Source organism: Aphis gossypii, chromosome 3, assembly GCF_020184175.1.
Source record: "Aphis gossypii isolate Hap1 chromosome 3, ASM2018417v2, whole genome shotgun sequence".
Lineage (NCBI taxonomy): Eukaryota > Metazoa > Arthropoda > Insecta > Hemiptera > Aphididae > Aphis > Aphis gossypii.
In genome coordinates, this window is record NC_065532.1 from 43,839,340 (window position 1) to 43,856,953 (window position 17,614).

At 25.1% G+C, this 17,614-nt stretch overlaps 2 protein-coding genes and 1 long non-coding RNA gene across 3 annotated transcripts in view; 2 read left to right on the top strand and 1 right to left on the bottom strand.

The window, feature by feature from the left end:
- Nucleotides 1–17,614, top strand: part of LOC126551093 (uncharacterized) — a 79,272-nt gene that overhangs the window by 53,671 nt on the left and 7,987 nt on the right. The gene's annotated exons all lie outside the window — the stretch shown is intronic.
- Nucleotides 1,037–14,539, top strand: LOC126551163 (uncharacterized). Its single transcript, XM_050203953.1, has 9 exons — nt 1,037–1,144; nt 4,210–4,305; nt 5,232–5,294; nt 5,772–5,864; nt 6,230–6,313; nt 6,443–6,523; nt 11,969–12,016; nt 12,221–12,259; nt 12,769–14,539. The coding sequence occupies exons 1-9, from the start codon at nt 1,072–1,074 to the stop codon at nt 12,798–12,800; spliced, it is 609 nt and encodes a 202-aa protein (XP_050059910.1). The 5' UTR covers nt 1,037–1,071; the 3' UTR covers nt 12,801–14,539.
- On the bottom strand, nt 8,891–10,980 carry LOC126551164 (uncharacterized). Its single transcript, XR_007605037.1, has 4 exons — nt 10,465–10,980; nt 9,896–10,381; nt 9,556–9,831; nt 8,891–9,491 (listed from the first exon to the last, which is right to left on the bottom strand). It is a non-coding gene; the product is annotated as an uncharacterized LOC126551164 (long non-coding RNA).

The following is a 17,614-nucleotide window of genomic DNA, read 5'->3' on the forward strand; positions in this document are numbered from 1 at the left end:
TCTAGAAAATTGCGTTATAGACATTATTATAGAATAGTATTAGTTATCCAGACAAAGATTTATTTTCCTTACTGATAAGTTTTCCGAAGCTGAGTGTTTGAGTAATTGTGCGAGAGATTTATTATTAGATAGGTATTAAATATATATATATATTCACCTGTTCATAGTAAAAATTAATATATTTTAAATAGTACTTATACTGTGCCCAGTGGGTATATTGGAAAATGGTTGTTAATAATTGTATATTTAAGATCGTCAGCTTGGGTAGTCAAAGTCGAATTGATGGCAGTGTATTATGACAATGCATGTAGTATTATAATAATTAGAATTGAATCAAAAATTATCGAATGTGTATATTTTGTTTTGGTCAATTTTTTTTGTATACAATGATACTTATCATTGGATTCAAATTTAACACTCATAAATATACCTAACAGTGATCCACGAACCACCTATTATACAGCAGAGCAGAGCAGTACTCAATTGACTACGATTTTTTTTTCGATATTATGGCCTATAATCGTATAAAACAAAATAAGTATATAATATTATGATAAATAATAATAAATAATTTTATTTAGAGTATCTTTATAAATAAAATAATAAATTTAATACTATGTATTACGACAAATCTGGCATACAACTTTGTTATGATTAAGGACCAAATAAGACAGTGGGTATTTGAAAAAACTCATATATTAGTATTGACTTTCATGTTTATCGAGTTTCAACTTTAAGTAAGTGATGAATGTTAATTCCATTTTAAACATTTTTTAAGTATAAACTTCGTTAGTTAAAAAAGTTAGATACCAGTATAACACTAAATATAAAATAAGATAGGTACCTATTGCCGAGAAACAAATTGTGGTGAGGCAACATAATATTAAGTTTTTCACCTTGAATTAATTGAATTGTACATCACTTATAGGAAGGTACATTAAATGTTTTTTTAGTTGTTAATAAATAAACAATAGAGTTTTTATGTTTAAACAAATATAAAAAATAATTTTTATTCTATTACAAAACAACAATAATTATACTAGTGTAGTTTTAGTTATCCGTGCAGTAACAATGACTTCTAATAAAGTTTTAATAACAATAATTTTAATATTTTTTAAAATCTATAATGCATTTGCCATTCTAGGTAACAATATTAAATTATATTATACCTATTTAATACAAATATTATATTATAAAAGTAATGTTATACCTATGTCTTGACAAATTCATTATTAATACATTAAATATGTTTTTTTATTTTTTATTTTTATTTTTTTTTGCTAAAACTGCACCTAGGAACTGATAGTGTGGAAACTATTTAAATAAAAATTGCGTTAACTATCATTAAATCAATAACAATTTAAATTTTTAAAATATGATAAAATTAAAAGGCGTTTTGAAACAAAATAATCATAAACCAACCTTATACATAAAAACACTAAACAAAATACATGAAAATATATAATATATTAAAATCTATGACATATAGAAATGTTAAAGTAAAAAAATGTAACTAATGGAATTTATTTTTTTTTTATTAGATTTTAATCGTAAGTTTAAAAAATTGTATAAGTAAGCTATCATAAATTGTGTATTTTATGATATGACATTTTAAAACAAATTTATTTTATATGTTTAAACTTTTAAAGTAAATTTAATCCAGTGAGAAGATTCTTCATTCTGCGAATCATGAATTAATTTCGTAGTATATATCATCACGTTCATTATTATTTGAAATATTTATGAAGAGATTGTTGACGCATGATATTGTATTATATTATATTATTTTATATTATTATTTTGTATTTAGGATCGGTAATTTGTGTCGGTTTCGTTCGGTCTTGATAAAGGCGAAATGTGGCCCGATCCCGATAACAACATTATTATTATTATTATTATTACAGACTAAAATTATATTGTATGACTTTTGAGTCAGTCGCGTACGATCAATGTAATCGGCACCGTCTCGCCAAATTCAAATAAAGCGAGATTTATTTAGTGTCAGTAAAGTGCGTTCACTAATTATTTAATCCTAATTACTCCTATCCGAGAACCAAAAGTAAAAAAAGGCGTTACAGTCCACAACAGAGATTGTGCAATAAAATATTGAAAAATTCTGATTCATCAGACTTTTTAATTGTCCAACCGAATAATTATGAATTTCTAACATTTTGAAATAAAATAATCATTAATGTATCTTAAAATACACATAAACCGTTACATAAAAATATTAATATGCTAAATAGCAAATAATAATATGTGAAATTCGATCGTTATTTTTTTGTCCAGTATATCTGAGTAAGTTTACTTATTTTATATTAAATATCTAAAACATAATTAATTTTATCAAAAAATTAAATTAATATTTTTAATAAACTTAATTGTTCTTAATAATATTTTAAGATAAGCAAAACAAATTAATCAAATACGTATTTATATCATATTTAATAAAAAAAAAAAAATAAGTAGCTTTGTGGAAATTTGAACATATTTAATAAAGTAAATTATGAAAAGATAATGGGTCGATGTCCTTTTTAAAAAAAAAAAAATCACATTAAACTATATGTATTTTGAATCAGTAGTTTCGGAAACCGCCACGAATAAAAATAATGGACTCTCTTTTAAATATTGTTATAATAGATACCTTTTTTCTTTTCCTAAGTATCCGAAAGCAAAGGAGACTCTTTATTTAATGACGTATACAAATTAAAAAAAGTAGCAAATTACATACAATGTACATTATACATAATACAAATAACGCATTGAGTGATTTCAGGTAATACTGCATCATCATAACGTTACAAAATTTTAATAGATATCCATATATTTTTTAGAATGCTCTAGTAAGAAATTCATTTAAGTATATCACACAATTATGCAATGGTATTAGTTTAGCTGCACAGAAATGTAAACTGCACACTATATTACGAGTATCTAAACGATCTAAACGATATTGTTTCAACAACTTATAAATTAATATAATAATATAATACCTTGATATGAACAAAATGCTATACATTAAACACATTTTAGTCCTTCAAATGATTTTGGCTATAACCAACTTTTGTAAATTTTATTCAATAATTTTGTTTTTTATTAATTTTGTATGAATTAATACTATTCGTCATCATTGTTAATTATGTATATTAATTATTTAATTTAGATTAGAATTTAAATTGATAGACTTAACATTTTTTTTAAAGTAAATTAATATATCTGTGAGTTGACGTAAAAAAAGATTTAAAAGGGTTCTAATTGGTGCAATTTACATATACCAGTGAATAACTCACACCCTCATTTTATTTCGACGATATAGTTTCAAGCCTTATTTTTTAACGAAATTCAACTCTATAATCACATCACACGTTTTCATCTAGACCATCTTCTTAAAATGAACTCTAATAGGTTTTAAATTTTTACTATTATTATTTTTATAAATCATTTTTTTCAATAAATATTATGCGTGCCAATAATATAATTTTAATATTGAAAAATGCCTAATAGTTGATCTTAAGACAATTGGGTTTGATAGTAAGTATATTTTCATTTTCATTTTACGCAACCTTATTAGTTATGTAAAACTAGTTTATAATATTGTATTCAATTAGTATTAAATTCAACTAGTAAAGAAATAAGCTTTAAACTTCATCCAATAATAAATTTATGATATATCAAATTATTATGTACCTATAGATACAAATACATTTATAAATATCGTTCTGTGAAGATCATTCGGTGAGTTACATGACGTGTAATATGATAACTATATTCTATATGATATTAAAGTTTGAACGTGTATATTTTGAAAATAATTTGACTGTAAAATTATATTATATATTAGCTTATTCAAATCTATACCTTTGAAAAGTAATTACAAAGTGGTTTTACGTTAGTACCACCATTGATAAATGCAGATTTACTTTTTATCTCATTTCGAAAAAAAATAAATGATCCAAACGTGGATCACTAAATCATGTATAAGAGATCATTATTCCATTATTATGCCATTAAATGTTTAATAATAATAGTTCTTGAAACCCAACATGAGCGTTTTATAATAATGTTGTATACTATAAGTTTTTAGATGTATATTTATATATTATTGTATAATATAACTTATAACTGACAAAAAACTGAAATATAACATTCCAATATACTAATCAATACATTTTTAATATTTTTTTATTTTCCTATTTGGGATTAATGAAGCCGTAAATAGAGATCCTCCTATTAAAATATGTGATGATTCAGTAAACGAGGATGGATGTGACGAAAAGTTATATACAGATACTGCTTCCCAGCAAGGTAATTATTTTCGTTTGTTTTTTTTTTTTATCAATTTTGACTAAATATTGGATAAGTTGAAAATAACTTTTCATGAAACAAGTAAAGAAGTCATACTTATTACAGTCAATACGAAAGAGTAAACAAATTCAAATATTTATTTTTAATAATAGTTACATAATAACAAAACTATGATTGCTATAAAGATAAGTAATAAATCATCACAACCACACACTGTTCGATATAACTCTTAAGTTACCGGCTGCTTAATATAATAACACAAATGTGAGTGTGTGATAAGATTAACAGTTAGACGAGTTTGTCAGTTTCGTATTATTTAAGTAAATATTATTATTACGTATAATTATTACGGTCTGATAAAATCATTCGGTGAGTTACATGACGTGTAATGTGATAACTATTCTATGTAAAATTTAAAAAATCTCAAATATAATTTTTTTAGTTGTTTTAATATAAAAATTTGAATAATTTGACTATTAAATTCTATTATACATTAGTTCATTGAAATCTATACCTTTGAAAAATAATTACAAAGTGATTTTTCGTTAGTACCACCGTTTATTATTGATAATTGCATAATTACTTTTTATCACATTTTTAAAAAAAAAAGTAAATTTACCAATAATAGTGGAATACTAAATCATGTGTACCATTAGTTAGTTTTAAGGTCATTAAATGTATAATGATAATTGTTTATGAAACCCGACATGAGAATTTTATTATTATAATAAAGTATACTTGTATTATTTATACTAATAAAATGCAAATACATTACATTGCTGGTTAATCAATGGTATCCGTATCAGTATACCTATTACCTGAAACGTAGTCACCAAATAAATTTCCATAACATATATTTTTATTTTATGAATTGTGTGGTAATTGATTGTGTGTTAGTGATAATAATAAAAAATTGGCTATTTCAGATGATCACGAACCTTTACTTAATCGTGCATCACAAAATCTTAATGAAAAAATAACAAATGAAAGTAAGTTTTTAAATGTATGATTTTAAGCTACGTCTCCCTGTTTATGATGTGTTAACGTAATACCTTTTTAGTTTTTCGTATTCACTCCATTACATACTAATAACAATATTTTAAATACTCTTCTTTACTCGTTAATACGTTTATCGTTTATGATAATTCATGCATGTACTAATTACGATATAAGTTGTGTATTTCAACTTAATGTACCCGCTTAATGTACTTAATTTAGTAACTAAAATATGAATAACAAAAATGGTAATTGAATGAGTAAAACAAATGTAAGGAAAAAAGGGAAATTAAAATTAAAGAGAATAATTTTAAAAATTAATATGATAAGAAATAATAGAATGACAATTCGTTATTTATTTTATTTTACAATCTTCTTGATTTGTATACAATAATGACACTGACCTATAACATTTCAATACTATGTAATAATCAATACATTTTAAATATTTTTCTGTGTTTTTCTATTAGGTATTAATAAAGAGTCTAAAAGTGAAATATGCAATCATTCAGTAAACAAACTTGGACGTAAAAAAAAAAAGGAAAACACTGATCCTCTACCAGGTAAGTAATTCATTATTTTTTATCAAGTTTAACCAGAAATTTGATTAGTTAAAAAAACGTTTCATGGAACAAGTCATGAAGTAATACTTCCGATACGAAAGAGTAAAAAAATTCAAATACCTACTCGTATTTATATTTAAGTAATAGTAACATAATAACAAAATTAACGATGACGAATTGAGTGTGAAATGAGGATGCTTTATACTAATAAAACGCAAAACACATTGCATTATTGGTTTAAAAATAGCATCAATGTAACAGACGAAGTCACCAATAAAAGGTCCAAAAAATAAATTTTTATTTTATGAATTGTGTGGCAATTGAACATGAATTAGTGATAATGATAAAAAAATTGGCTATTCCAGGTGATTTACCGGATGATCGTCAACTTTTTCTAAATCATGCATTACAAGAACTTAATAATAATATAAAAAAGGATAATGATGAAAGTAAGTTTTTAGATGTATTTGTATATATTGTATAATATAACTTTTCACCGACCTATAACTGAAGTATAACATTCCAATATAGTTACTAATTAATACATTTTTAATATTTTTTTTCTATGCTTTCATTAGGGAAGAAAGAAGATCCTCTTTTATGTGATGATTCAGTAAACAAGGACGAACAGTTTTATACAGATACTGGTTCTCTGCCAGGTAAGTATTTTAGTTTGTTTTTTTTTTTTTTTTAATCGATTTTTACTAAATATTGGACAACTTGAAAATAACTTTTCAAGTAAAAAAGTCATACTTATTATACGAAAGAGTAAAAAATCTTAAATATTTATATTTTTACTAATTGTTTATAAGTGCTTAATTGATTTCTATGAGGATAAGTAATAAATCATCAAAACCATAGGTTTTTGATATTAGGAAGCTGCCTAAGTTTTAGATTAAGCGTAAAACACTCATTATCTCAAAAAGTATTCACTTTTTTCAAATTTTTTTTTCTTCAAAATTTTAGATCTACACTGTTCTAGAATTATATAATTATTTAATAATTTTCACCCTTATATTTATTAGGTAAACCACCATAAACTTTTGATTTTCAAATAGCAACCCATACTAAAAATTTCAAAATTTAGTTAAGCTTTTTTTCTTATGAATTATCACGTTTAAATTTTCAATTTTCGTTAATCCGTTGACGAGATATAACTCCTCAAAGTTAGGGTGTTTTGGGAGATGTTTGTGTGTAAATGCGTTATACCTCGACAGTACTGCAGACCGCAGTAATTGGGATTTTTGTGCTCCAGCGTAAAAAATAATAAACTATTCAAATCAATTCCGTAAGTACGATAGTTAAGCTTAAGTTGTGCCCCAAAATACCCCATTATATTGCACAGTTCTCCCCCACGCTAATAATGCCACTGGTCATTGGACATGATATTATTGATATACCTACTTATCGCTTATAAAGACCAGAAGTTACAATAATAAATTCGATACCAAAGATATGTATAATGGTGATAAATGATTATCAGTGTACCTACTTCCAACAATAACTTTTATTGTTATACATACATATTATAAGTAATTGGATTATTGGGCTATCACGTCTTGTCGCATGTAATCCCCACTACATACCGTCCTTCAAGCCGCCTAGTTCAAGATTAACAATACACCACAGATATAGATAATAAACTAGATTGCTAGGTTCCCTATCATGAAGATTAGAGATCTCTAATCTTCATGTTCCCTATATAAACCATATAAACGTTTGAAGCCACAAATCCGCCATTATTAGTAGGTTATTTGTTTCTTATCATGTTATAATTTTGATAACACAGTACACAATAATTTCTCACTATAATAAATATATTATATTGATCTATGAATTCATGTTTAAAAAATTTTAAATTTGTAAACGTCTTTTTCGTGAAGTCGTGAAGCTAAAGAGTTCATTTTATTATTTGACGTTAGTTAAATAATTTATAATTTAATGTCGTCTAATTAATTTGAAATGTAGATGATAATCAATTGAATAATTTCATACCTATTATGTTTATAATTTATGTATAAACTTTTAAATTAAGTAAGTGTATTACAATACTATTTTATTACCAATTATATTATTATTTGTTAATAATACTTAGGTATGTAAGTACATTTAATTGAGCCATTTCTTAACTACAGTTAGAGTAGGTGTATTTTGACAAATAAAAACGATGTTATATTACATAAAAAAATAAATACTTTTACATGTTATAAAATAAGATTGTTTTATGAAGTTTTTGCCTCTTACTAACCATTTTCGTTAAAGATGATGTTAATATTTTACTATAAGAGTGTAATCGTATGTTCAAATATGTATGCGAAATTAGGTTTAATTATTCAAAAGTATAGAAAACTGGGCTTAGGCGACACTTAAATCGATTTTAAGTAACACTTATACATATATTACCTAACAATATAATAAAGTTGCAGTGTATACATATGAAATAATAAATAATTTACAAGATGTTATGAACAAGCTGTACAAAGTATTTATTTAACCGTTGTCTACTCAATTTACAATTCTGAAAAACTATACTAACACATTTAAATAATATTTTTAACGGGTTAATATTATATTACCTATAATAAATAAATTGGCTCTGAACTTATTTCATTCATGACCAATTGTTCCACATTTTTTAACAATTTTCAGTGACGCCGAACCCTATAATAAATATTCAACTAGCTATTTTTATTTAAATGGGTGATTGGTTAGTGAGTAAAAATAATGATTTATATTTTGTGCGTATTAATGATCTTAATCCTGCCTCAAAAAAGATAAGTTTCTGTATTAATAAGTAAGAAAAACTTGTCTTTTGGATATCTTGGTTTGTATGAAGAGTACATAAAATGTGTAGTTAAAATTCAAAATTACATAAAATTTAACATCAATATTTTGTTTTGTGGTAAGAGTAAATTATATCCCCCCTTACAAGTACAATATTGAGGCTGATATTTAGACATTGTTGCCTTTTTTAATATTTTTCGCTTAACTAAATTTTAGGACTTCAGCGTCACTGTTAATATTATGAACCATTAAAAATTTTACTTTCATTTATAAGCCCAGAACTATGAAAAATCTATTCCAAAATGATGATACAATTAAATCAAAATTGTCGTTTTGCAGTTTTGCAAAATATGAGTAAAGATATAACATGTATTCAAAAAATTGAAACCAACTTTCCAATAACCCCAGACTTAAAACAAAAGTAAAATTTTTAAAATGCTGTTAATAATATTTTAACTCGAATTTAGTACAAATTAATATTTAATGACAACACCAATCATTTACAGAAAGAATTTATATTGAGCAATTACTTAGTAGTAATTTTATATGCATAATAATAATTAATCACATACCTACTTACTATTTTTTTAAATTTTTTATTTGCTTTACGCAATTTACACAATATGTGTAGGTAATGTGTATTAAACACAACATACATTTATCTTTTAAGTTGTAATGATTGATGTTGTCACCTCACATAAATTAATTATAAAATTACATACAAATTATAAAACATTAACACTAGCACAATTCTTAGTTTTCAATAAATATCATTGGTAATGTGCAGTTGGTTGTCCAAATAGATTTTTTTTCCACTTCTTGCAATTATTGACTTAATTACACCTAAAAAATTTATTTGTCATTATAATAATTAAATAAAATTACAGTTAAACAAATTTATACTTACTTAATTTATTTTGTAGTCATATTTAAATCTAATACGTGAAGCAATATTTTATTTTTCACTGTTATCAAAATATCGGTATTTTTAAATGTAATTGGAAATGGTAGTATAAATATCATTTTAACATAGAGGATCTTCCAAAGTGTATGTGATATTAGATTTCACTATTGCATATTCAAATTCTAATTTGGAATCATAATATATTATGTGTAAGTTATAATGTGCAGTTAATCCTAATAGATTTTTTTCCACTTCTTGCAATTATTAACTTGATTACACCTAAAAAATTTATTTGTCAGTATAATAATTAAATAAAATTACAGTTAAACAAATTTATACTTACTTAATTTATTTTGTAGTCATATTTAAATCTAATACGTGAAGCAATATTTTATTTTTCACTGTTATCAAAATATTGGTATTTTTAAATGTAATTGGAAATGGTAGTATAAATATCATTTTAATATAGAAGATCTTCCAAAGTGTATATGATATTAGATTTTACTATTGCATATTCAAATTCCAATTTGGAATCATAATATATTATTATGTGTATGAATTATTTTATAATCACTTTTTTTTATGAATTAAATCATCTGTCTAAGTATGTTTGTAGTAAATATAAATAGTCTAGGACTATCTATGTGCCAAATTGAAGTAACAAAATAAACAAAACTCAATAACTGGCTGACACATCTTAGTTGTTAGTAATATTTCTATGTAGTGCTATGATACTTGATTATATAACAACGCATTTATTATCCACTGGGTAACAGCAAACCATTTGCTATACATTTAAACAACAATTGTAGATGTATAAATGATTAAACTGAAATCAAAATATTTTAAATTAATGATATACATATTGTATTATTTATTTAATTGTAGAAACTAATAACTAGTAAAACTTACCAACAAATTGTACATAATATTATTTATATTATGTACCTACTCGCCAAGTATTCAATTGTCATGTGATTAACCACTTTAGGTACTTGCTTATTTGATTAAAATATTAAATAAAATACAATATGTGGTAGATAAGAAAAATATATTCAAGAACTTTTTATAATGTAAATATTAAACTTGAACTTTATTATAACATAATATGTGCATTATTAAAATTTAAACACTTAAAACTGATAAATACTAAAAAGTAAAACTTTATTAACATTAACGACTCGATTCGAGCCAATTCAATAATTATTAAATCTTACAATCACATCGTGCTTATAATCTTATAAGTTTATAACCTCATAACCGTTTATCAGATACTCAACGTATTGCCATGTGCTTCACGATAACCAAGTATTAGGTATACTTCATATCATGTAACCATAAACCATGATATCTGTAATCGTGCACAGAACAATACAAATAACAGCTGATGTGAAAATACGTAATACAGTTATTAATGGTCTTATAATATGATAGGAAAATACGTAAATACGTAATACAGTTAGTAATAGTCTTATAATATGATATGAAAACACGTCATTGTAGTGAGTAGGTACAAAGATTATCATTTATCAACGATATACCTTGTGGTTGAACAATATCGAATTTATTACTTATAGCTTCTGGTGTTTATAACTGATAAGTATTATTATGACCAATGCTGCAAACACCTTCAATGGGGTGATCTATGCGAACTCTGCTAAATTGGCATTATAAAATGCATTTAGGGGCCCAACTTACGTTTACAGTAGGTAAGGTACTTACTGAATTGATCTGAAAAACGTAATATTTTTTACACTAGGGCATACAAATTCTAATTTTCACGGTAGGTATAACGCATTTACACACAAATACCTCCCAAAACACCCCAACTTTGAGGAGTTATATCTCGTCAACGGATTAAGGAAAATTGAAAATTTAAACGTGATAATTCATAAGAAAAAAAGCTTTACTAAATTTTGAAATTTTTAGTATGGGTTGCTATTTGAAAATCAAAAGTTGATGGAGGTTTACCTAATAAATATAAGGGTGAAAATTATTAAATAATTATATAATTCTAGAACAGTGTAGATCTAAAATTTTGAAGAAAAAAAAATTTGAAAAAAGTGAATACTTTTTGAGATAATGAGTGTTTTACGCTTAATCAATCACCCTATACATTTATAAAACTGTTAAAACAATTTTGAAACGCTTAAAATAGTTTGCTCATTGTTTAAAATAAATAAGATTTTTTTATTAGAGTTGAAAGACTTTTATTCAACAATTTAATTAAGCCAATCATTTTATTTAATGTAGATTTCATAGTTTGACATATCGGTCTAATAAATTCATTTTTAAGTATATAGGCATTTGATGCATCCTAAAAATAATAAAATAGTTATTTATATTATATTAGAGATATAAATGTTTCGATGAAAAATATTTCCCAGTACTAATTATCAAAAATTATACTTTTTAGCTTATATAAACGAGTACTGCGATGATTTAATAAAAATAAAATATAATGGTAAGCAATATTCGTTGATCTTGCTATCTATTCTTATATTAGTTATATTTATCTAAAAAACAATTCATAGAATTTAGAGTATTAATAGTTTTGTAGTATATTTAGATAGTAATATTTGTATATTGTATATTTTTTTATTATTTATTAAATATAAAATACGACACAAGTTGATGAAATCATATTAATTTTTTGATTTCTTTACAGTGCCATTTAGGACTCCATTGCAATATTGTGAATACCTCTGTTAGTATATACATACTATTTGTACATAAAATGTCAAATTGTTTAAGTCAAAAATATCAAAATGCCTATAGTATTTGTCAACATACTATAGAATTGTTAAAATTGTGTAGATAGGTTTAAGGCATAAATAAATAGCTCACTGTCAATCTAAATACATATATAACATATCTAATTCATTTCTTCATATAAAATAGCAATACATATAAATAATGGCTGAATGTTTTACGTTGTTAAGATAACTATTTTTTAAATAATTAAGAAAAACTAAAATCATTATTTTTTTCAATTATCCGCATTTAAAAAAATGTTGACTTAAAAATTACAAAATTATAACCCCTGCATATAATATAATATTACATATTATAGTTTTGTATTTTTGATTATGTTCACCTAGGTACCGTAAAAAATATAATATTATGAACAACACATTCTTAAATTTTCAAAACATATAATTAATAAGGTAATTTAGATAAATATTAATTATGTAATATTCTGTATTATGATTTCAGATGAACAGCGTAAGCTAAGAATCGTATTTTAAATTATATTTCATAATATATTATAGCAATAAAAAAAATAATTGATAAGTCGAGTTTAGTTTTTTAGTTTACAGAAGTTCGATTAATTTATATCCATGTAGACATAAATTAGTTATTGGCATACAATTTATATGATAATTTTGTAAAACTGTACATTTTAAACTATTATAATTCATAGTCTTAAGACCGGGAGCTAAGCGTTGAAACATTGAAATGCAAAGCAATGGTATATTTTTCAACATTTTTGAATTTTTAATTTGAGAAACTATCGTAAGCAAATATGATTCAATGCATAACTGCTGTGATTATTTTGAATGGTTGTATCTATCAATACATTTTCTTAAAAAAATATTTACTCAAAACTACAAACCAACTCGATCAATATAAATTTGATTATGTTTTATAATTTATATTGTTCCAAGTGCCAAGTATATAGTTATGTACAGGTTGATTCTTTTATCAAACAACACTCATTATTTCAAAAAGTATTGACTTTTTAAATTTGTTTTACTGTTTTAGAATTGTAGAACTCTTCCATACTTTCACCCTTATATTTATTAGGTAAACCACTATCAAATTTTGATTTTCAAATGACAACCAATACTTAAAATTTCATAAATTAATATGGTATTTTTTTTTTATGAATTAGGTATCACATTCAAATTTTCATTTTTCGTTAATCCGTTGATAGCTTCTCAAAGTTGGATAGTTTAAGGAAGTGTTTATTGAGTGTGAATGTGTTATAACTCGTCAGTAGGTAGTTAGTTATAAGTAGTAATATTAGTTCAATTAATTATAATTATATGACAATTGATAATAAGCTATATGGGGTAGGTAGTAACAGCCAACAGATACAAATATGTGGAATCGTAAGCTCCTACACGGGAGTAACGGGTAGATAATTACATACATTAAAACCTACATATGTAATGTGTAAGTTCCTATACGAAAAAAAAGGTACGTATGTTAGACAGGTTAGGTTTTGTCCTAGACAGATGCATGTGTAAGTTCCTACACCAGTACACTACGTATATTATAAGTTATCAATCTAATATCAGTTATATCACATAATAATAGCATACATTTTAATATTGTCAAACGGAAAACTGGTACGGTCTTTATAAATGCGGAATACAGGTACGATCTACAATAGTCAAGGTTTCTCAAACTTTACAAATATTATCACCACTATCCGCTACACCATGATGTCAATGATATCGAATTGATTAAGTTCTATTACAGTATTACAGCTACTGGATTTTACAAATAGAAGACCTAGATCTGACGGTGCTAATTAGTATTGATGTATAACACCTATAAACCTTCTAAAACCAACTAACTTTTAGAAGCTATAAGTTATAGCTTATAATTCGCCGACGGATCAAAGTCAAATAATACATATTTAATTTTAAAAAAACTGGCTAACAAGCTAAAAAATGGATACAGGATAGGATATTGAAAATCATCTTTTTAATACATTGGCTGGGGCAATGTGGTGCAGTGGTCACACAAGTTGGCCACGACGCGCGCAGTCACCAGTTCGAACCCGGCTCAGTGCAAAAAATATTCTACAGAATTTTCTGTAGTCTCTCTCCCCAGCTGTCGTTCTGGTTGCCTACTCTGCCCCCCCCCCACCGGACCCACTCCACTGGGAGTGAAGTCCACTCACGTGAATATTCTCTTCCTAAGAGAAGGGGGTTCAAGTGCTACATACTGCACTCTACCCCTCCCAAGCGAAAAAGACTTCGATAAAGACCCAGACGGTCGTTTCGATAATAATAGTTGAAAAAAAAAAAAAAAAAAAAATACATTGGCTCAAACCGAGACCTAAAGGAAATAAGACATTTTAATATGTAAAGGAATTCGAAACCGACCGTTTTAGATTCTGAACGAAGTGATGAATGTATTGATTCTACAATGATGTATGTTTTTTTTTTATTGTGTTTGTAACAAAAATAAGTGACGGAAAATAGGAATTTCCACGCAAAACCAGTTTTTGATCAAATCGATTTTTTTATATGATTGTAACTCAAAACCTTACCTAACCTAAGTGTTCCTTCAAATAGCTATAGAGAAAACTCGAAACGTCATTATAGAAAAATTGTATGTACGTATGAATCTTAAATTTTTACGAAATTACGTAACAATAATGATTTAACTTCAAACAGTTTTAAATATTTGTTATTATTCAAAAAATATAAGTCGTAGATACCTGAAAATTTTACCAGTTATCTAGATTGGCATTTTCTTTACATAATTTAATTTTTTAAATATTTTGCTTATATAAATGCCATTTATAGGCATTTGAAATATTAGTTTTTGTTTAGTATTTTTTTTATATACCTAAATATCGATAAAATTGTTTTGGCTGAGTCAAAATACTTGAAAATTTAGTACAAAGTTCCTAATAAGTTAGTCTTATATTTATTCAAAAATTACGAGTTTAGATATTTATAAGGCACAATTTTTTTTTTATTAACATTTGGAGTTCAAATATTGACGAAAATTCGTCAAGATCATAAATATTTGCAAATAATTTTATAGGTATAATTCATTTTAATTTTTGTATAAGTAGCTAAGAGTTTAAAATGTAATACAAGATTTTCTATGAAAAGTTTGGCTTACAATAATTATAAAAGAAATTAAGTTTTGGTGTGTTCAAACAATTAAAACATAAACCATCTTTTATACCAACCACTGGAAATTATACCCTAGGCTGACAAATCATCTTCATTCAGAATCGTTTTTCGTATACGATGATACTTATCATTGGATTAAAATTTAATACATCAATTATAGTGACCTGCTATATAGCAGAGCGTTACTCACTTGACCATTCTTTTTTATTTTTTTTTGGATCCACTAATTAAGGTAAAAAATGTTATAAGTAAACCCTTATAATATTATATATTGCACATTTATGTTCATTGTGTTTTAATATATTATGTATTTAATTGAAATTATTGTCTAAATGTCTTGCTTTATATTATTTGTATTTACTCTATATATCTGTAGTCTGTACCTAATGCCCTAAAGAGCGTTATTATTTAAAATAAATTTTCCTCTTTACAATAATATACACAAATACAAATCATTAATACTAATGCTTTCTTGGAACTCAAAGTGTAGAAATTTTTTTCCATAGTTAGGTTATGATTTAGAATTAAATAATATTATTCACCAAACAATTAAATGTTAAACAGCTATATTAAATATAATTAAATAATAATGAAATTAAACATTATATTATGTAGGTATTGTGAGTTTGTGGTTTATAACAACATAAAACAATTTTAAATTCAACAACTAAATTAATGTTTATAAACAGTTTTCTAACCAAAATGTAATATTATAATTCCAAATCAATTATTCATATAGGTGAGAAGGAGAAAGATATTTTCATTAGAATGGGTATTATTACATTACATTCGTTTTAAATCACATTAAACTATTTATATATTAAGGAATTAAAATATTTTGAATACATTTAAAAGATAATAATTATATCGTAGCCTATAATACATCACTAAAATATTTAACTATTTTCGTAATACAGTTAACTACTTTAAAGGTAAGAGCACAAATTTACAAGATGTACCCAGAAATAAATTCCATTTTCTACTACAACCTTTGTTGATTTTGCATGGGAACAGTTTGATTATTCTTCCTATAGCCCAAACATGGTACATAGTGATTTTTATATTTTTTTACGCATGAAATAATTTATGGGTGACCAATCTTCAACTAAGATGATGAGGTAAAAGAAACTTAGTGCGTTTAACCAATCTCTCTCAAAAACTGCCAGTTTTATAAATGTATTTATTTAGTATAGAATTTGCAATACGACGAAAACCAGAACTTTTACTAAACTATATTCAAAGGAGACAGCAAAATAATCCTCCCATGCAGTCCCACTTAATGCATTTGAAGCCAGAAATTATTTACAAAATATTTAAGACTTACGTCATTAATTATAAGATTTATACTGCCACAGTTTTTAAAAATTCGTTCTAAAACATATTCCCAAAACCATCAAATATACAAAAAATTGTTCAGTATTATAATGTTATATTGTGTATTAATGATACCTGACTCTGTATTCCAATAATATTATTCTTTTAATAACTTAAATTTATATAATAATCAAATACTTATGTTAACAATTTTGCAGCTCCTTTCAGTAAGTTCCCTAAATTTATATAATATACACATTTAAATAAATTATAATTTATAACGTTAATTTATTAATTATCCGTGTTTAATATAAATATTTGTTAAATAAAACAGCATGCCATTAATTATGAACAACGGCCTATTTAAGGGGGCACATAGAATCCGTCCCTCCACTATTTACTGTATTTAAAACTTTTTTTAATTTGTATTGCTGAGAATCGATATATCGTATTAACTTCTATTACTTCACTCACTGAAGAGATCGAAAAATTGATTTACCATATTAATCACATGATACACCGACTTGTATATATAGCTTATTTTAAGTACTATATTTGTGTTGACTATTAAAATACAATGAATACATTTTGACTAAAATTATAACAGATACACACACCATATCATTAATCCAGTTTTTGCAGAGAAAACTCACCAGTGTTCCTTAATATTAATGGGGAAACATACCTGACAAAACACCTAACCCACATGACACAACTAAAAATACCCAATAAAGCGAACAATTCGATAATATTCTGAGGTGACTCATTGGGCCTAAGGGTACCATTTATTATTGAAGTGAATTAATCTTACACCTATATGAGTCGCATTTCACGATAGTTTATTATAAATTAGATACTCAAGA